The following is a 22267-nucleotide window of genomic DNA, read 5'->3' as shown; positions in this document are numbered from 1 at the left end:
TGTCAAGGCCCCAGCAATTTCTTCCCTTGCCTCCCTCAGTATTCTAGGGTAGATCCCATCAGGCCCTGGGGACCTATCTACCTTAATGCTTTGCAAGACACCCAACACCTCTTTTTTGATAATGCGATGACTGAGACTATCTACACTCCCCTCCCTAGGCTCATCATCCACCAAGTCCTTCTCTTTAGTGAATACTGATGCAAAGTACTCATTTACCACCTCGCCCATTTCCTCTGGCTCCACACATAGATTCCCATCTCTGTCCTTGAGTGGGCCAACCCTTTCCCTGGTTACCCTCTTGCTCTTTATATATGTATAAAAAGCCTTGGGATTTTCCTTAATCCTGTTTGCCAATGACTTTTCATGACCCCTTTTAGCCCTCCTTACTCCTTGCTTAAGTTCCCTCCTACTGTCTTTATATTCCTCAAGTGCTTCATCTGTTCCTAGCCTTCCAGCCCTTACAAATGCTTCCTTTTTCTTTTTGACTAGGCTCACAATATCCCATGTTATCCAAGCTTCCCGAAACTTACCAAATTTGTCTTTCTTCCTCACAGGAACATGCTGGTCCTGGATTCTAATCAGCTGACGTTTGAAAGACTCCCACATGTCAGATGTTGATTTACCCTCAAACAGCCGCCCCCAATCTAAATTCTTCAGTTCCTGCCTAATATTGTTATAATTAGCCTTCCCCCAATTTAGCACCTTCACCCGAGGACTACTCTTATCCTTATCCACAAGTACCTTAAAACTTATGGAATTATGGTCACTGCTCCCGAAATGCTCCCCCACTGAAACTTCGACCACCTGGCCGGGCTCATTCCCCAATACCAGGTCCAGAATGGCCCCATCCCTAGTTGGACTATCTACATACTCTTTCAAGAAGCCCTCCTGGATGCTCCTCACAAATTCTGCCCCATCCAAGCCCCTAGCGCTAAGTGAGTCCCAGTCAATATAGGGGAAGTTAAAATCACCCACCACTACAACCCTGTTACCTTTACATCTTTCCAAAATCTGTCTACATATCTGCTCCTCTAACTCCCGCTGGCTGTTGGGAGGCCTGTAGTAGACCCCCAACATCGTGACTGCACCCTTCCTATTCCTGAGCTCCACCCATATTGCCTCGCTGCATGACCCCTCTGAGGTGTCCTCCCGCAGTACAGCTGTGATATTCTCCTGAACCAGTAATGCAACTCCTCCACCCCTTTTACATCCCCCTCTATCCCGCCTGAAGCTTCTAAAGCCTGGAACATTTAGCTGCCAATCCTGCCCTTCCCTCAACCAAGTCTCTGTAACAGCAACAACAAGATATTTCCAAGTACTAATCCAAGCTCTAAGTTCATCTGCCTTACCTGTTATACTTCTCGCATTGAAACAAATGCACTTCAGACCACCAGTCCCGCTGTGCTCAGCAACATCTCCCTGCCTGCTCTTCCTCTTAGTCCTACTGGCCTTATTTACTATGTCCTCCTCATTTATTTCACTATCTGTCCTACTGCTCTGGTTCCCACCCCCCTGCCACACTAGTTTAAACCCTCCCGAGTGAAGCTAGCAAACCTCGCAGCCAGGATATTTGTGCCCCTCCAGTTTAGATGCAACCCATCCTTCTTGTACAGGTCCCATCTGTCCCTGAAGAGAGCCCAATGGTCCAGATATCTGAAACCCTCCCTTCTACACCAGCTGCTCAGCCACGTGTTTCTAGCCTCACTGGCACGTGGCACAGGGAGTAATCCAGAGATTACAACCCTACAGGTCCTGTTTTTCAGCTTACTACCTAACTCCCTAAACTCCCCCTGCAGGACCTCATCACTCTTCTTGCCTGTGTCGTTGGTACCGATGTGTACCACAACCTCTGGCTGTTCACCCTCCCCCTTCAGAATGCCCCCTGTCCGTTTAGAGACATCCTTGACTCTGGCACCAGGGAGGCAACATACCATCCTGGAGTCTCTTTCACGTCCACAGAAGCGCCTATCTGTGCCCCTGACTATAGAGTCCTCTATAACTGTTGCTCTTCTGCGCTTTGTCCCTCCCTGCTGAACAACAGTGCCAGCCGTGGTGCCACTGCTCTGGCTGCTGCTGTTTTCCCCTGATAGGCCATCCCCCCCAACAATATCCAAAACGGTAGCCCCTAGGATGTTAATAGTGGGGGATTCAGCGATGGTATTGCCATTGAATGTCAAGGGGAGATGGTTAGATTCTCTCTTGTTGGAGATGGTCATTGCCTGGCATTTGTGTGGCGCGAATGTTACTTGCCACTTATCAGCCCAAGCCTGGATATTGTCCAGGTCTTGGTGCATTTCTACACGGACTGCTTCAGTATCTGAGGAGTCGTGAATGGTGCTGAACATTGTGCAATCATCAACGAACATCCCCACTTCTGACCTTATGATTGAAGGAAGGTCATTGATGAAGCAGCTGAAGATGGTTGGGCCCAGGATACTACCCTGAGGAACTCCCGCAATGATGTCCTGGAGCTCAGATGATTGACCTCCAACAACCACAACCATTTTCCTTTGCGCTAGGTATGACTCCAGCCAGCGGAGGGTTTTCCCCCTGATTCCCATTGACCTCAGTTTTGCTGGGACTCCTTGATGCCATACTCGGTCAATTGCTGCCTTGATGTCAAGAGCAGTCACTCTCACCTCACCTCTTGAGTTCAGCTCATTTGTCCATATTTGAACCAAGGCTGTAATGAGGTCAGGAGCTGAGCAGGTTATTGCTAAGCAAGTTCTGCTTGATGGCACTATTGATGACACCTTCCTTCACTTTACTGATGATTGAGAGTAGGCTGATGGGGCGGTAATTGGCCGGGTTGGACTTGTCCTGCATTTTGTGTGCAGGACATACCTAGGCAATTTTTCACATTGCAGGATAGATGCCAGTGCTGTAGCTGTACTGGAACAGCTTAGCTATGGGCAAGTTCTGGAGCACAGGTCTTCAGTACTATTGCTGGAATATTGTCAGGGCCCATAGCTTTTGCAGTATCCAGTACCTTCAGTCGTTTCTTGATATCACGTGGAGTGAATCGAATTGGCTGAAGTCTGGATCTGTGATGCTGGGGACTTCAGGAGGAGGCCGAGATGGATCATCAACTCGGCACTTCTGGCTGAAGATGGTTGAAAATGCTTCAGCCTTATCTTTCGCACTGATGTGCTGGGCTCCCCCATCATTGAGGATGGGATATTTGCGGAGACACCTCCTCCAGTTAGTTCTTTAATTGTCCACCACCATTCATGGCTGGATGTGGCAGGACTGCAGAGCTTAGATCTGATCCTTTGGTTATGGGATCGCTTAGCTCTGTCTACTGAATGCTGCTTGCACAGTTTGGCACACAGATAGTGTTGTAACTTCACCAGGTTGACACCTCATTTTGAGGTATGCCTGGTGCTGCTCCTGGTATGCCCTCCTGCATTCTTCATTGAACCAGGGTTGGTCTCCTGGCTTGATGGTAATGGTAGAGTGGGGGATATGCCGGGCCATGAGGTTACAGATTGTGGTTGAGTACAATTCTGCTGCTGCTGAAGGCCCACAGCGCCTCATGGATGCCCAGTTTTGCATTGCTAGATCTGTTCGAAATCTATCCCATTTAGCACAGTGGTAGTGCCACACAACACGATGGAGGGTAGACTCAATGTGAAGGCGGGACTTCGTCTCCACAAGGACTATGCGGTGGTCACTCCTACCAATACAGTCATGGACAGAAACATCTGCGGCAGGCAGATTGGTGAGGACAAGGTCAAGTATGTTTTCCCCTCTTGTTGGTTCCCCTCACCACCCGCCACTGACCCAGTATGGCAGATATGTCCTTTAGGACTCAGCCAGCTCGGTCAGTAGTGGTGCTCCTGAACCACTCTTCGTGATGGACATTGAAGTTCCCCACCCAGAGTACATTCTGCGCCCTTTCCACCCTCAGTGCTTCCTCCAAGTGCTGTTCAACATGGAGGAGTACTGACTCATCAGCTGAGGGAGGGTTGTAGGTGGTAATCAGGAGGAGGTTTTCTTGTCCATGTTTGACCTGATGCCATGAGACTTCATGGGGTCCAGAGTCCATGTTGAAGACTTCCCGGGGCAACTCCCTCCCTACTGTATACCACTGTGCCACCACCTCTGGTGGGTCTGTCCTGCCGGTGGGACAGGACATGCCCGGGGATGGTGATGGCAGTGTCTGGGACATTGTCTGTACTATGTCAGGTTGTTGCTTGACTAGTCTGTGGGACAGCTCTCCCAACTTTGGCACAAGCCCCCAGATGTTAGTAAAGAGGACTTTGCAGGGTCGACAGGGCTGGGTTTGCCGTTGTCCTTTCCGGTGCCTAGGTCGATGCTGGGTGGTCAGTCCGGTTTCATTCCTTTTTATTGATTTCGTAGCGGTTAGATACAGCTGAGTGGCTTGCTAGGCCATTTCAGAGGGCATGTAAGAGTTAACCACATTGCTGTGGGTCTGGAGTCACATGTAGGCCAGTCCAGGTAAGGACAGCAGATTTCCTTCCCTAAAGGACATTAGTGAACCAGATGGGTTTTTACAAAAATTGACAGTGGTTTCATGGCCATCATTAGACTAGCTTTTTAATTCCAGATTTATTAATTGAATTCAAATTCCACCTGCTGCTGTGGTGGGATTTGAACCCATGTCCCCAGAGCAATACCCTGGGTTACTAGTCCAGTGACAATACCACTACACCACCGCCTCCCCTAAATAATAATAAAGGATTGCATTCCATTAGCCTCCTTTATTACTTGCTGTACCTGCATACTAACATTTTGTGACTGCTGCACTAGAATACCTAGAACGCACTGCACCTTGGAATTCTGCAGGCGTTCTCCGTTTAAGTAATACTCTGCTTTTTTATTCTTCCTGCCAAAGTGAACAACTTCACATCTTCCCACATTATACTCCATTTCCCAGATTTTTGCCCATTCACTCAACCTATCTATATCGGTTTGCAACCTCCATTTGTCCTTTTCACAACATACTTTCCTACCTATCTTTGTGTCATCTGTAAATTTAGCTGCCATGCCATCACTCCCCTCATCTAAGTCATTGATATAAATTGTAAAAAGTTGAGGCCCCAGCACAGACCCGTGCGAGACTCCACTCGTCACATCCTGCCAATCAGAAAAGGACCCATTTATGCATACTCTGTTTTCTGCCAGCCAGCCAATCTTCTATCCATGCTAATATGTTACCCCCTACACCATGAGCTCCTACTTTGCGCGATAATCTTTTATGTGGCACTTTGTCAAATGCCTTCTGGAAATCCGAGTACAGTACGTCAATGGGTTCCCCTTTATCCACAGCCCATGTTACTCCTTCAAAGAAATTCAATAAATTGGTTAAACGTGATTTCCCTTTCACAAAACCATGCTGACTATTCCCGATTACCTTGAGTTTTTCTAAGTGCCCAGCTATAGCCTCCTTAATGATCGATTCTAACACCTTCCCCACGACAGACGTCAAGCTAACTGGCCTATAGCTACCTGTTTTCTGCCTCCCCCCTTTTCTTGAATAGAGGGGTTATATTTGCTATTTTCTAGTCTGGTGGAACCTTTCCAGAATTCAGCGAATTTTGAAAAATTAACATCAACGCATTGACTATCTCATTTGCCACCTCTTTCAAGACCCGAGGATGAAGCCCATCAGAATCTGGGGACTTGTCAGCCCACAGCTCCATCAGTTTGCTCAGTACCGCTTCCCTGGTGATTGTGATTTCACCAAGTTCCCCTCTCCCTTCCACTTCCTGATTTATTTTGATCTTTTGATCTAATACGATCTTTAACCCTAACTCTCTCACCCCAGGCTTCAGTCTAGTGAATCTTTGTTGCAGCTCCTCTAAGGCAAGTATAACCTTCCTTGGGTAAGGAAACTAAAACTGAACAGGTTACTCCAGGTGTAATGCCGCCAAAGCCCTGAATAATTGCTGCAAGACTTTCCTGTTCTTCAATCCCTCTGTCATAAAGGCTAATGTACCATTTGCCTTTCTAATTGCTTATTTTATCTAGAACAAAGAAAAAAAAATTACAGCACAGGAACAGGCCCTTCGGCCCTCCAAGCCTGCGCCGATCCAGATCCTCAATCTAAACATGTCGCCTATTTTCTAAGGGTCTGTATCTCTTTTCTTCCCGCCCATTCATGTATCTGTCTAGATACATCTTAAAAGACGCCATCGTGCCCGCATCTACCACCTCCGCTGGCAACGCGTTCCAGGCACCCACCACCCTCTGCGTAAAGAACTTTCCACGCATATCCCCCCTAAACTTTTCCCCTTTCACTTTGAACTCGTGTCCTCTAGTAATTGAATCCCCCACTCTGGGAAAAAGCCTCTTGCTATCCACCCTGTCTATACCTCTCATGATTTTGTACACCTCAATCAGGTCCCCCCTCAACCTCCGTCTTTCTAATGAAAATAATCCAAATCTACTCAACCTCTCTTCATAGCTAGCGCCCTCCATACCAGGCAACATCCTGGTGAACCTCCTCTGCACCCTCTCCAAAGCATCCACATCCTTTTGGTAATGTGGCGACCACAAATGGGAATAGATCCTATCCCTCAGTATCTTCTCCAGCAGCTTCCCTACCACTGACATCAGGCTCACCGGTCTATAATTACCTGGATTATCCCTGCTACCCTTCTTAAACAAGGGGACAACATTAGCAATTCTCCAGTCCTCCGGGACCTCACCCGTGTTTAAGGATGCTGCAAAGATATCTGTTAAGGCCCCAGCTATTTCCCCTCTCACTTCCCTCAGTAACCTGGGATAGATCCCATCCGGACCTGGGGACTTGTCCACCTTAATGCCCTTTAGAATACCCTTAGATGCTAACTTTGTGATTCACATACAAGGACTCCCCAGGTTCTTCTGAATACCAACATTTCTCAGTCTCTCATTTTAAAAACATTCTTATAAAAGAGAATAATAACACCTTGGAAGATTATATTCTATCATCTCTTATTACCAGCTGAAGTAGCCTGTCTATCCCTTTTCAGCCACTTTGTGTCCTCCTCACAGCTTACTTTCCCACCTAGCTTTGTATCGTCGGCAAACCTGTATATATTATACTCAGTCCTCTCTTCTAAGTCATTGATACAAATTTTAAATAGCTGAGGCTGAAACACTGATCCTTGAATCACTTTAGTTATACCCTGTCATCCCAAAAATGATCTGTTTATTCCTGTTCTCTGCTAACTAATCCTCAATCCGTGCTGGTATATTAACCCCAATTCGATGAGCGTAAATGGTGGAAATGAGGATGTAGGTCTGCCAGAGGAGGAGTATTAAACAACTGTTGGAGATAACTGGGAAAAAAAAGGAACTGATTCTGAAAAGAATTAGCAGAACTTTGTGTGGATAAGGCACTGTGCCCTAATGGCATGTAATGTGAGCTGTGAAAGGCAAAGACGTCAGAGCCACTGGTCACAATTTCTCAATTGTCCTAAAATGTTAGATTTGTGCCTTTGAGTGGAAAGTAGTCTGTTAACACTTTTGTTCAAGGAGAGAAAACCATAATTATAGACCAATTCTCTCAATGTCACTTCAAGGATAACATTTAGAATCAATAATTTGTGATAAAATTTGTGAGCACTTAAAAATATGGGCAGTAAATAGCATCTTTGCCAGCACTGCCCATTTCCTGAGTGATTTTTGTTTTAAAGTACATGGATTATGAGGAGTAATTATGTGAATTGGGCATGCTCTCACTGGAAAAGACCAGCTTGCGAGATAATATAACAAGACATAGGAGCAGTAGACCATTCGGCCCATCAAGCCTGCTCTGCCATTCAATACGATCGTAGTCATAGAGTTATACAGCACAGAAACAGGCACTTCGGCCCATCGTGTCTGTGCCGGCCATCAAGCACCTATCTGCTCTATTCCCATTTTCCAGCTCTTGGCCTGTAAACATAAACATATGCTGTGGTGTTTCAAGTGCTCATCTAAATACTTCCTAAATGTTGAGGGTTCCTGCCTCCACCACCTCTTCAGGCAGTGTGTTCCAGATTCCAACCACCCTCTGGGTGAAAACATTTTTCCTCAAATCCCCTCTAAACCTCCTGCCCCTTACCTTAAATCTATGCCCCCTGGTTATAGACACCGCCGCTAAGGGAAGAAGTTTCTTCCTATCTACCCTATCAATGCCCCTCATAATTTTGTATACCTCAATCATGTCCCCCTTCAGCCTCCTCTGCTCTAAGGAAAACAACCCTCATTGGTGATCTTGGGCTTCAACTCTGCTTTCCCGCTCGTTCCCCATATCCCTTGATTCTGAGACAAAAAATCTGTATCTCAGCCTTAAATATATTTAATGATGCAGAATGGTTTCACGCCTTGTAGAAAAACAAATTCTGGCTTTTCTATTCTTATACCCAAAGTGAATAACATCACACTTCCCCATATTATACTCCGTCTGCCACCTTGTTGCCCACTCATTTAACCTGTATATCTCTTTACAGCCTCTCTGTCCTCCTCTCAGCTTACATTCCTACCTAGCTTTATATCAGCTAACTTGGATACACTACACTCAGTCTCTTTGTCTAAGTCATTAACATGGAACGGATTGCTCTCTTGAAGATTCTAAAGGGATTTTTATAATGTCGACCATAATGAGTTGTTTCACCTTGTCCAGGACAGCCTGGACTTGAAAGAGTGGGTGGGGCAAAGCACTGATAGAGATACAGCACTGAAACAGGCCCTTCGGCCCACCGAGTCTGTGCCGACCAACAACCACCCATTTATACTAATCCTATAATTAACCCCATATTCTCTACATCCCCACCATTCTCCTACCACCTACCTACACTAGGGGCAATTTACAATGGCCAATTTACCTATCAACCTGTAAGTCTTTGGCTGTGGGAGGAAACCAGAGCACCCGGCGGAAACGTACGCGGTCACAGGGAGAACTTGCAAACTCCGCACAGGCAGTACCCAGAATCGAACCCGGGTCACTGGAGCTGTGAGGCTGCGGTACTAACCTCTGCACCACTGTGGAAAGATTTTAGTGAGCGAGTGATCCATCTATGGAACAGTTTCACTGGGGAGACGGTGGAAGCCGCTATTACTCATTCATTCAAATAACTTCACTTTCTTTCAGAAAATAACATTTTGGAATTCAGTATGTGAGTAATTTGAGTGGATGGTGAGTGTAACAGGCTTTGGAGGAACAGGTGACTTTAGACCCATAATTCCCCATAGCTCTCCACCCCTAGGAGTTTTCTTCACCTCCTGTCTGACTCTCTTGTAGACTAATAGATAGAGATTGATTGCTATGATGAGATAATAGGGAAAGTAGCTGAATTGCTCTTTCAGGGAGCTGGAATGGACACAGCTGGCCAAATGGCCACCTTTTGCACTGTAACCATTCTATCATTCCATTATATCATGTGACTACCAGGATGGTGGAAGGTAAACTAGATGGATCTTGCTTTATTTTTATTTAGCAATTTCTATGTTCTGTGGTTAATCAAAGACAGCCAGCAGTGGAGTGAGGTTACGAGAAATTTCTTTCCATCCTGAATCATGAGTCCATTGGTGACCTCCATTCTATGTGTCTGATCTATGAAATTTGTGCTTTCAGCTGGAACTGTGGAGATTTTTGGCCTGAGATTAAACTTGCTCTATGTATTCATGCTGCACCTTGCAATATAATCTGGGTCGACAGCGCAACCTCAGCCCAGTCACCCTGACCTTCAACGAACAGACTTTCTTTTTTTTTTAAGGTTGGGGGAACATTCCTCTTGTTTTTAACTGGTGTGTCTGTAGATGAAAGGATTGCAGTGTGACCAACAATGCTGCTGACGGTTGGCAGACAGGCTCCTGCGTGGCCCTGTGGAGGAGCTCCTCTCCTCAATCCCAGCCGTGCAAAGTCTGGCCTCCTTCGCTTCCTGCACCATGGGCCCGAGATCAGATCAAGTGGGATCGATCTGGCCATTGTGCTGCCCTCTAAATAACACAAGTTCAAAAAGGCTCACTGGTGGCTCAGTCTGTAAATGCACCACCCAGTATGGCACTGAGCTGTACAGCACAGGAAGATTCCAGGCTCCACACCCTGTCTGTGCTGTCAGTCAATCGGATAACTAAAGGGGCAGCCTTGAACTAAATAGGTATTCCCAGTAAAATAAGAAAAACCCCAGGCTGGAGTTTCCCCTGTGTGGACTTTGTATAAACTGTGAGCAGTGGGTGAGGGGAGTGGGTTTCAAAGAGAACGGGACATTACCTGAGGAGAAGGAACCAGTTACAGTGTCAGCTCCTCCTGTGATGGTCAGCGCTGGGAATTATGGCTCGAGTTTGGCCGTAATGTCCTCTATTGTCTGCCCTCTTTTTCTTGTGCTTTACTTGCTGACTCCAGTTCTCTCTTCGATGCAGATGAACTTCATATTGAAGGAGTTCCTGCTCTCCGGAGAGCTGGCTGAGGCCGAGCATTGCCTCCGTGATTTGGAGGTGCCACATTTCCACCATGAGCTTGTTTACGAGGTGAGCACAGACATTCCTGCTGCTTTCGTGTCTCAGTTTAGCCTGTGAATGAATGAAGGTGTAAATAGATGCCTAGGCATCCGGTCCTCCTGCTCAATGAAAAGGTTTATTTGATGTATCGGCTTGTTAAACATTTGCGGCTTCCACGCCCTTTCCCTGCCTGTCTGTTTCTTGTGTTGCTTGCCACACCCTCCATCCATAGCTGGGAAGAAGTGATAACCATCCATGTGCTCCTGTGGCACAGACTCAATCTGATAAGAGGCTCTTCTGGTTCTGGAAGATCATTTTCATCATGTTTATGTTCCATTTGCTCCAATGTTAATGGGGTGGGGGTGGCGTGGGGGGGCCGAGGATTGAACTCCAAGTCAGGCTTGTTAGTGGCATAGTTTCAAAATATAGTTGTTTGGTATCTGGGTGAGTTAAGGTCTGAGAGGGAAGGGCTGTGCCTCATCCAATGTAATTTCTTTGTCCTTGACTCTCTGTTGTATAAACAAAGCGGTTTAGAGCAAACAAATAATTAGTTTCCTAAGGGTTGGGGAGATCCAGAGTTCACAGTGGAGATCGGAAGTCCTCGATTATCTTGATCTCCACATGGCTGCCACATCACATGGTGAGTGTAGTGTGCTTGAGAGAAAGAGCTGACTTTGGACTGATGGTTCCTAAAGCTTTCCACTACTGGATTTTTCTCACTTCATCTCTGGGTCTGTTGTAGACTAATTGATAGAGATTGCTTGCTATGATTAATCGACAGCTTCATTATTACAGACCGTAAACTTTTTTATGTTGAGCCAATCCTATGCCCTTCATTGCCTGGGAGCTAGTCCTGGCTTCAAAAGCTCACAGAAGCAGATCCCTGAACTCTAGTCTGTCATTGAAGTTGGAAAGAAATTCTGGAATGATATAGTCAGTCGTACCTGGGTTCTGTCACCCAAAGTGAAACCTCATCATTACACAATTCCACTGCTCTTCAGGGAGAGCACCCGCGGAGAGAGTGGCACCCAGAACTTCGGTTTCCTGCAGCTGAGGACTTTCCCCAGTTGGGAGGGGAGGTGTGGGTGCCCATTCCCTGTGGGGTGAGGGGTCGGCCTGTGGGTGCCCATTAACTGGGGGGGAGAAGGGCCGTGGTTGCCCATTCTGCGGAGGGGAGTCGGGGCGGGGTGAGAGAGTTGGGCTGTGAGTATCCATTCCCTGGGGTAGGAGCAGGGGTGGGAGGATTGTGGGTGCCCTTTCCCTGGGGGGGGTCAGCCCATAGGTGCCCTTTCCCTAGGTGGGAAGTGAGGGGGGGGGGGGGGTGGAGTCGGGCCATGGGTGCCCTTTCCCCGGGTGGGGGGTGGGGTCGGGCCATGGGTGCTTGTTCCCTGGGCGAGGAGCGGGTGGGGGGAGAAGAGTCGTGCAGTGGGTGTCCCCTCCCTAGGGAAGGAGCAGGGTTGGGAGGGCTGTGGGTGGCTGTTCCCTGAAGGAGGGGTGTGTGACTGCCCGTTCCCCAGGGAAGGGCGGGGAGGGGAGCTTGTGGGTGCTCGTTTCCTAGGGAGAGAGCAGTAGGTGGCTGTGGGAGCCCACTGAATGGGGAGGGAAGAGGAAGAATGGAGATCTCAGCATTATGGTCCTGGCTGGCTGAAGAGATGGTAGTTTTAATGATGGTAATTAAAGGAAGGCCATAGTGTGCTGAGGCAGATAAGAACAGGGACAAACCTGGAATATAATCAGAAGGAAAAAGGAGCAGCAAGAAGTTTGCTTTAACTTGATCTGTTAGTTTGTCTTAGTTATTGCTCACTTGTGGGCATGAGCCTGTAATCTTGTGTTCGTAAGGAGGGAGTGCAGCATAGTCCGAGATGCCATCTTTCAGGTGAGGCATTAAATCAAGGCCATGTCTGTTTGAAATTTCATGGTGCTATTGGAAGTAGAGCAGGTGTCCTGCCTCAGCATTCCTCCAGCATTAACATTTATCTCATCTCATTGCTGCTTTTGGGACCTTGCTGTGTGCAAATTGGCAGCTGCTGCGTTTTCCCACACAATAATAATGATGACGCTTCCAGAGTAATTCATTGGCTGTGAAGCTGTTTGGGATGTGAAAGGTGCTGTCTAAATAGAAATGCTTTCACCCCCCTCAGGCTGTTATCATGGTGCTGGAGTCAACTGGAAATACAGCACCAAAGATGGTGAAGCTGCTGAAAATGCTGTGGGACAGTGGGCTCATCACACTGGACCAGATGAACCGGGTAAGTATGAGCCTGGCCTGCCCTGGGCCCCTGTGTGTCTCCATCCTGCTAGTCAGACAAGGCCTGTACTGAGTGACCTGAGCTCAGCTAGGGTGGCACTGGGAACACTGCATGTGTCCTCAGGTCATGTGGACTGTGGGGATGGAAAATGGACCAGGCTTGCACTGCCTGCTAAAATAAAAGCAAAATACTGCGGATGCTGGAAATCTGAAATAAAAACAAGAAATGCTGGAACCACTCAGCAGGTCTGGCAGCATCTGTGAAAAGAGAAGCAGAGTTAACGTTTCGGGTCAGTGACCCTTCTTCAGAACTCCCTTCCGAAGAAGGGTCACTGACCCGAAACGTTAACTCTGCATCTCTTTTCACAGATGCTGCCAGACCAGCTGAGTGGTTCCAGCATTTCTTGTTTTTATTCCACTGCCTGCTGCTGGGAAGAGTATAAACATCCAAATAAAATGCAAAGTTAAGCATTGGGTTCTCGTTGCTGACCTGTAGTCTATATCACACCTCTGTGAAATGTATGTCACATAGAATAATGTAGCACAGGAGTGTTTGTGCTGGTTCTTTGAAAGCTATTCACTTTTTTCCACTCTCGTGCCCTTTCCCATAGTCTTGCAAATGTTTCCCCTTAAAGTATTTTTCCAATTTCCTTTTGAAAATTGTTACTGAATCTGCTTCCACCACCCTTTTAGGCAGTGCATTACAGATCGCTGTACTGAAAATGTTTCCCTCATATTGCCTCTGGTTCTTTTGCTGGTTACCTTGAATCTGTCCTCTGCTACTGTAAACAGTTCCTCATTATTAACTTATCATGATTTTGAATACCTATATTAACTCTCCCCTTAACCTTCTGTACGCTGAAAAAGACCTCCAGCTTCTCAAGTCTCTCCACATAACTGAAGTCCCTCATTCTTCATCCTAGTAAATCTTTCCTGCACGTTCTGTAAGGCCTTGATGTGCTTCCTAAAGTGAGGTGCCCAGAATTAGCCGCAATATTTCAGCTGAGGCCTGACCAGTAATTTATAAAGCTTTAGCGTAACTTCCTTGTGTACACTATATCTCTATTTGTAAAGCTAAGGATCGTGTCTGCTTTTTAAACAGCCTCTCAACGTGTCATGCCACCTTCAAAGAATCATCTCTCTTCCTGTAAAATTATACCCAAGTTTCAGATCGTTAATATAGATTAAAAAGAGCAGAGGTCCCGATACCACCTAGATTTGAATGCCCGTTCTTTTCGCCCTGTTGGAATGTGTCTATTCAGAACTGTCTCACCCACTAATTTTTGATTTTGCCTGGGCCAGTTCCCCTTTCAACTGACTGAAGTTAGCTGCCCTCCTGTTGAGCATTTTCATGGTTGATTTTACTTTGTCCTTTTCCATAATTATAAAGCTAATGATATTACGATCACTGTTTCCCAAATGTTGAGCTGCCATTCCTGCCCTCCTTCAGCCTCCCCAACAGCGCTAGCAAAAATCCCCTGTGAGGATACTGGCCCCTACCCTGTTGAGGTGCAACCTGTCTGGCTTATACAGGTCCCACCTCCCCGAAGTGATCCCAATGCCTCAGGAATCTAAAACCCTCCATCCTGCACCATCTCTCCAGCCGTGTATTCATCAACACCATGATCTTATTTCTGTACTCAAAGACCTGGCTTGCATTGGTTGGGAATCCTGGGATGAGGGGATTGACCTACGAGGAGAGATTGCATTGACTGGACAGATGCCTCCTCGAATTTAGAAGAATGAGATATGATCTAATGGAAACATAAAATTCTTAAGGGGCTTGACAGAGTCGATGCTGAGAAAATGTTTCTCCAGCTCGGGAGTCCAGAGAAGCAGTCATTTATGGCACAGAGGAGGCCGTTTGGCCCATCGAGTGCATGCCAGCTCTCCACGGTGCTATGCAGTCAGTGCCACTCCCGGCTCAATCCCTGTAGCCCTGCAAGTCTGTTTCTCTCAGGTGGCCATCCAACTTCCTCTTGAAGTCATTGATCGTCTCCACTTTCACCACCCTTGTGGACTGCAGGTTCCAGGTCATTACCACCCGCTGTGTGAAATAAAAGTGCTTCCTCTTATTCCCCCTGCATCTTTTACCCAGAACGTTCAATCTGTGTCCCCTAGTCATTGTACCATTAGCTAATGGGAACAGTTTTTCTTTGTCTAACTTATCTAAGCCTGTCATAATCTTGTACACTTCTATTAAATCTCCCCTCAATCTCCTTTGTTCTAAGGAGAACAAACCGAGCTTTTCCAACCTAACCTTGTAACTAAAATTCCCCGTCCCTGGAACCTTTCTGGTAAATCTCCTCTGCACCCTCACATCCTTTCTGAAGTGTGACCAGAACTGGATGCAATACTCCAGTTGGGACCTAACCAGAGCTTTATAAAGGTTCAGCATAACTTCCCCGCTTTTGTACTCAATGCCTCTATTTATGAAGCCCAAGATCCCTCATGCTTTACTAACCACTCTCTTGTTATGTCTTGCCACCTTTAAAGATCAATGCACGTGCACCTCCAGGTCCCTCTGTTCCTGCACACTCTTTAGAACTGTGCCATACGTATATATTGCCTCTCCCTAATCCTTCTGCCAAAATGCATCAGCTCACACTTGTCAGTATTAAATTTCATCTGCTCATTCTGCTAGCCTATCTATGTCCTGTTGCAGGAAGCAGTGGTCCCAGCACTGACGCTTGGGGAACACCACTGTCTACCATCCTCCAGTCTGGAAAAACAACCATTTACTATGACTCATTGTTACTGTCCTTAAGTCAATTTTTTATCCAATTGGACACTGACCCTCCTATTCCATGAGCTTTTATGTGGTACCTTATCAAATGCTTTCTTAAAATCCATATAAACAACATCCACCACATTCCCTTCATCAACCTTCTCTGTTACTCCAACAAAAAATTCAGTTAGATTAGTCCAGCAAATCCATGCTGATTATCTTTAATTAACTCGAACCTCTCCAACTGTCTGTCAAATTTTTCCCCCTGATTTATTTCTAAAACCTTATCCACCACTAACTGGCTCTGCAGTTGCTAGAACTGTCTTTACATCCTTTCCTAAATAAGGGAGTCACATCTGTCCAACCCTCTATCACCTCTCCCGTATCCAGGGAAGATTGGAAGATTATGGGAAACCTTTCTGTTATCTCCACCCCCACTTCCTTTAGCAACCTGGGATGCAAGCCATCCAGACCATGTGACTTATCTACCCAAAGCATAGCCAACCTTTTTAGTACCCCCCTCAATTTTTACCCTATTCATTGCCTCTATTCTCTCTGTTTCTACTGATATTTTGTAAGCCTCCATTTCCTTAGTAATACTGATACAAATTACTCATTAATTATATTAGTCTTGCCCTGTGCCTCGAAGCTTACATTACCCTCTGTCCCTGATAGGCCCCACTCCTCTATTATTTGCTTACTATTTATGTGCCGGTAGAAGATCTTTGGGTTCCCTTTTTTGTTGCCTGCCATGTTCAGATTCTCTCTTACAATCTTATTTTCCTCCTCATCTTCCCCTCTCACCTTATTGTATATGGTCTGGTTCTTGAGTTCAGCTGTCAGGCACTGTTTAGAACATAGGGTTGCAGTCAGCGAATAAAGGGTCGGTTGTTTAGGACTGAGATGAGGTGAAATTTCTTCACTCAGGTTTGTGAATCTTTGGAATTCTCTACTCCAGAGAGTTGTGGATACTCAGTCATTGAGTATATTCAAGACAGAGGTTGGTAGATTTTTGAACACAGAGGGAATAAAAGATATGTGGATAGTGCAGGAAGGTGGAGTTTTGGTAGAAGATCAGCCATGATCCTGATGAATGGCAGAGCAGGCTTGAAGGGCCAAATGGCCTATTCCAGCTCCTATTTATGTTCTAACTTTAATATCAGTGCCCATTTCCCATCAGATGCTTATGGTCGGTGAATTGGCTTTTCTAGTGTTTTACAACGATAGAGAAGATAGAAAGCGGAAACAGCAAATATGGAAATACACAACTGGTCTGCCAATTACTGCAGTGAGAGAAACGTATTTGTGTTTCAGGGTGGGCTCCAACTCCATTCGCATCATTACCTTACCAAAGGGCCATATTGTCTCTCAGCAGTCAGGAATTAGTGGAGCTTTTTGTGCTTACTTGCAGGGCTTCCAGCGAGTATTTGACGAGTTGCCAGATATAAACCTGGATGTGCCACTCGCCCACACAATCCTGGAGAAGTTCTTGGACCTCTGTTTCAAGGAAGCCGTCATAAGCAAGCAGCTTCATGATAGCGGCCCTTCACGGTAAGTGCACTACGTCTTTCACAGGGGAATTGCTTTTCCCAACAACCACTCTGTCCTCAGATTGACTTATAACCTCAGCCACTTTCAGTGGAGTGATGGAAGATGGGCATGAGTCAGTGGATAGCACTTTCACCTTGAAGCTGTGGGTATTGCACAACTGAGAGTCCTGCATTGTCAGAGTAGCATCAGGTGAAGTATTAAACTGAGTCAATGTCCAAAGTTTAGGTGAATTGAAGATCCCATCGCAAATTTCTAAGAGCAGTCTCTATGTTATGGAGCCGTGTCAGTACTGTAATACTGCGAGCAGTCTCCATTATACAGAGCTGTGTCAGTACTGTAATACTGCGAGCAGTCTCCATAATACAGAGCTGTGTCAGTACAGTAATACTGCGAGTAGTCTCCATTATACAGAGCTGTGTCAGTACAGTAATACTGCGAGCAGTCTCCATAATACAGAGCTGTGTCAGTACAGTAATACTGCGAGTAGTCTCCATTATACAGAGCTGTGTCAGTACAGTAATACTGCGAGCAGTCTCCATAATACAGAGCTGTGTCAGTACTGTAATACTGCGAGCAGCCTCCGTTATACAGAGCTGTGTCATTACTGTAACACTGCGAGCAGTCTTCATTATACAGAGATGTGTTGGGACTAATACTGTGAGCAATCTCTGTAATACTGCGAGCAGTCTCCATTATACAGAGCTGTGTCAGTACTGTAACACTGCGAGCAGTCTCCATAATACAGAGCTGTGTCAGTACTGTAACACTGCGAGCAGTCTCCATTATACAGAGCTGTGTCAGTACTGTAATACTGCGAGCAGTCTCCATTATACAGAGCTGTGTCAGTACTGTAATACTGCGAGCAGTCTCCATTATACAGAGCTGTGTCAGTACTGTAATACGGCGAGCAGTCTCCATTTTACAGAGCTGTGTCAGTACTGTAACACTGCGAGCAGTCTCCATTATACAGAGATGTGTTGGGACTAATACTGTGAGCAATCTCTGTAATACTGCGAGCAGTCTCCATTATACAGAGCCGTGGCAGTACTGTAATACTGCGAGCAGTCTCCATTATACAGAGCCGTGGCAGTACTGTAATACTACGAGCAGTCTCCATTATACAGAGCCATGGCAGTACTGTAATACTGCGAGCAGTCTCCATATTACAAAGCAGTGCCAGGACTGTAATACTGTGAGCTGAGCAGTCTCCATTATACAGAGCTGTGGCAGTGCTGTAATACTGCAAGCAGTCTCCATTATACAGAGCCGTGTTGGGAGTAATACTGTGAGCAGTCTCCATTATACAGAGCCGTGTTGGGAGTAATACTGTGAGCAGTCTCCATTATACAGAGCTGTGGCAGTGCTGTAATACTGCGAGCAGTCTCCATTATACAGAGCTGTGGCAGTGCTGTAATACTGCAAGCAGTCTCCATTATACAGAGCCGTGTTGGGAGTAATACTGTGAGCAGTCTCCATTATACAGAGCCGTGTTGGGAGTAATACTGTGAGCAGTCTCCATTATACAGAGCCATGTTGGGACTAATACTGTGAGCAGTCTCCGTATTATAGGGCAGTGCCAGGACTGTAAGGGTCCAATGGGAAGCTTGCAGGGAAAGGATCCATGGGTGTTTTTGCTATACTTTGTAGAAGTGCTTATTTTCCATGTGTGTGTTTGTGCTGGTGTGTTTGTGTACGTGTCAGCACACATTTCTCCATGGGAGCCTCACTACCAAGCCTGTCCTGCACCAAAACACACTCGCTTTCCAATGGCAATCACTGGGTAGTAATGGGGAGCAGAACCCTGACCCTGACCAATTGTAATGCACAATTTGAATCAGGGAAGACTGTATTCCTGAACCACGGCAGCCAGCTCTGGTTCCAGTTTATTGGTGTGCAGTTTCCTCAGAGTTGCTGTTTGTTGATTTTAATCCTGCTCTCTTTGTTCTTTGCAGAGGGCGTAAGCGTTTTGTGAGTGAGGGAGATGGTGGGCGAATCAAGGAGTAAGATTTCACTGCCTGCACTTGAATCCTCAAAACATACATTGTATTTTACCAGCACCTCAACTACATTTCTATATCCAATACCAGTGACTAAACAGGAGGTGGGACAGAGCTGGAACAGATGGAAGTGGCAAGTGTGGATTATTCCCACACAGCCCACCAGTTTGATTTAATAGCCTGGAATGTTTATAATTGAGCAGTTGCCCCCCCCCCCCCCCCAAATCCTATGTTCAGAATAACCCAGCATTCACTGATTATGGGCTGTAATGATGAATTCTATTACAGGATAGGAACAGCTTATTTGTTCTGTGCTGGGGCTGACTGACTCACTGGGTCTCCATCCAAAAAAAAGTATTTGCTGATGTCCATTAAACTGCAGAGCGGAAGCACTGAAGTGAGTAGAGTTTCCAAGTACTTTTTTTTATGTAGACTGGGGCTGTCAGATTTGAGGAAACAATCCATACCTTTTCCCTACCTAGAAACACTGGCCACGCTAATAGTTATGTTACCCTCCTCCTATTCTTTAGTGCTCTGCCTACAGGCACTCATTGCCAGACCTATGCTGGTGCTGTTCTGCCCACAGGGAGAGGGAAAGGTCACCTGAATCTGCATTGAGGGATGAAATCATGAGCCAGGTTCGATCCACAGGTGCTGGTAGTTGTATGCATGTGAGTGTTGGGGAGCAGGCATCAACCATGGGCTGGTTCCCTCAGTGGGAGGGATCATGGTTTGGTCCTGACCAATGAAGAGGCTGCATTGAAGGCAACCCCTCTTCATTTAAACAAGTGGCCTGGTTGTCACCAAAGAAACTCATGGGATCCAATCTGGTGCAGTGCTTTCAGAAAGGGAGGGTTGGGTTAAGTTTGTCTGTTTATCTGCTTGTTGTGCTGATTGGGGATGAATCCACACTATGTATTGTTCGCTGAGCTCAGCAGCTGCATTAAAGTGCAGAGTAATCTCACCCCCTCAGACCCCACAACAGTGAGAGTGCACCCCCTCCCCCCCACCCTCAATCTGACAGCGTACAGAGCAGAGATTCAATGCTGGATAATATTCCCTTTAATTGTGAACGGCCCAATCATTTTAGTGCACGACCCCCTCAAATATTTTGCATGGATGAAAGCCATGCAACTAAGCAGGAACATTGGTGGTAGATGAGGGATTTAGGCCAAACTGCACTTGGTGAGTTTTACACTTGATCAGAGCATGAACGGTTAAGATCGACCTACCGTCCCAACACCTGCGTCTCAACGGGAAATGCTTTTAAGAAAAGTTGGATCTCGAATAAAGATGATTCTGCCAACCTGTGACTTTTGATTTCTCCCTTTGCTGTGTGTATATTGAATCTCTGGCATGTACTCTTGGTATATGCCAAATGTTACATCCTCCTTTACCGAGAAGCTTGAGAAATTCCCATGACTGGGCTTCCTGCCCAAGCTCTACACAGTGACTCCTGCTTCAATATGTGGATGTCAGTTAGGAAGTTGTCAACACTTGGGGTCTTTGTCAAGGGCGAATGGACATGTGAGTGTGGTCCCAATCCCGGGCACTTGTATGAGAACCCAGTACCAGCCAGAGTCAACACATTCAGGTGAGGAGGGAAGAAATTAGGGGCTGAAGCTAGTAGTGACGCGTTACTGAAGCTGAGAAAGATCGGGTAAAATTAGAGGTATCCGGGTTGCAAATTGGATTTTTTAATGTGAATGGTTTATGTTCAACATTTACCAATAGAGAGGGGCAAATAATTCAGAAACAGATTCCAGGTATGGTTTCTAAATTTGCTGATGACACAAAGATAAGAAAGTAAGCTGTGAAGAGGACATAGAGGCTTCAAAGGGATAGAGATAGGTTAAGTGAGTGGGCAAAGACCTGGCAAATGGAGTATAATGTGGGAAATTGTCCATTTTGGCAGGAAGAATAAAAAAGCATTATCTAAGTGGTGAGAGATTGCAGAGCTCAGATGCAGAGGGATGTGTGTCCTAGTGCATGAATCACAAAAGATTAATATACATTTTCAGCAAGTAATTAGGAAAGCTAATAGATTGTTATTTATTGTGAGGGGAATTGAAAACAAAAGTATTAGTGAGACCACATTTGGAGTACTGTGTACAGTACTGGTCTCCTTATTTAAGGAATGATGTAAATGCATTGGAAGCCATTCAGAGGTTTGAGACTAATACCTGAATGGGCGGGTTTTCTTATGAGGAAAATTTGGACAGGCTAGGTTTGTATCTGCTGGAGTTTAGAAGAGTAAGAGGTGACTTGATTGAAACATATAAGATTCTGAGGGGTCTTGACAGGGTAAATGTGGAAAGGATGTTGAAGTAGGTTACTGTTTTAAAAAAGCGGCCACCGATTTAAGACAGATTAGTTTTTTCTCAGTGTCGTGAGTCTTTGTAACTCTCTTCCTGAAAAGGCAGTGGAAGCAATCTGAATATTTTTATGGCAGAGGTAGATAAATTCTTGATCAGTAAGGGGGCAAAAGGTTACTGGGGGTAGGTGGGAATGTGGAGTTGAGGTTACAATCAGATTAGCCATGATCTTAGTGAATGGTGGAGCAGGCTCCTGCTCCTAATTTTGGATACAATGGCTGCAATTGGAGAACAAGACTTGAGGTCTGTTTAAGTGAGCCTTGGAGCTTACGTAACAATGTGCTGCTCTGCAACTGCCCATCTTTCCTCTGTGTGTGTGTGTCTCTCTCTCTCCATTGTTGATTTTAACATAGAAATTACAACATGTGAACAGGTCATTTGGCCCAACCAATCCATGATGAGATTTATCCTGATCACATTTACCTGTTCCCAAGCCCCCCTCCAATCTAATCTTGAAGCCTGAGTTTCTACCACAGCTGAGAGAAACCGATTCTCCTGCTCAGTTCTAAATCTCTTCCATTTAATTGTCTAGCTCTGGCAGCTTGTTCTAGACCTTCAACTATTGGAAACAGTCTGCTTCTATCCACCTATCCCATAATCTGCATTATTCCAACTGGGAAATGCCATTTCTTTGTATTTCCTCATACCAGGCAGCACCTTAGTAAATCCCCAGTATTGTATAGTGCTCTGAGGGCTTATTACTGTTTATATATTCTATACCTCTTGCTATAAAAACCAGAATTCCATTAGCTGTTTTTACAATCTTAGCACCCAGAGATGCTGTCTTTAATGACTGAACCTGTTTCTCCTCTACTCTCCACAGCTGTAAGCTGAATCCCATTCGGTGTCATTGCTGCTGCTTTCATCAAAATGCATCAGCTCACACTTACTGATATTGAATTCTATCTGCCTCTTAGCCCATTCCACCATTGTA

The 22267-nt window shown here is 45.9% G+C and overlaps 1 protein-coding gene and 1 long non-coding RNA gene across 3 annotated transcripts in view; one reads left to right on the top strand and one right to left on the bottom strand.

The window, feature by feature from the left end:
- LOC137367243 (uncharacterized) overlaps window positions 1-10574 on the bottom strand; it is a 74859-nt gene extending 64285 nt beyond the window's left edge. The window contains exon 1 of the long non-coding RNA XR_010973748.1: window positions 10208-10574. This is a non-coding gene — a long non-coding RNA (uncharacterized lncRNA). The remainder of the gene's footprint in view (window positions 1-10207) is intronic.
- Window positions 1-20264, top strand: part of LOC137367191 (programmed cell death protein 4-like) — a 91184-nt gene extending 70920 nt beyond the window's left edge. For both annotated transcript variants that reach the window (XM_068028625.1, XM_068028623.1), the window contains exons 8-11: window positions 10357-10464; window positions 12576-12683; window positions 16822-16961; window positions 18914-20264. In XM_068028625.1, the coding sequence (XP_067884726.1) occupies window positions 10357-10464; window positions 12576-12683; window positions 16822-16961; window positions 18914-18965 (408 nt within the window). In that variant the 3' untranslated portion in view covers window positions 18966-20264. The remainder of the gene's footprint in view (window positions 1-10356; window positions 10465-12575; window positions 12684-16821; window positions 16962-18913) is intronic.
- Window positions 20265-22267: the final 2003 nt, after the last annotated feature.

This window comes from Heterodontus francisci, chromosome 1 (assembly GCF_036365525.1).
Source record: "Heterodontus francisci isolate sHetFra1 chromosome 1, sHetFra1.hap1, whole genome shotgun sequence".
NCBI classification, from domain to species: Eukaryota; Metazoa; Chordata; class Chondrichthyes; order Heterodontiformes; family Heterodontidae; genus Heterodontus; species Heterodontus francisci.
The sequence above is the reverse complement of the archived record's forward strand: the minus strand, read 5'-3'. Positions and strand labels throughout refer to the sequence as shown.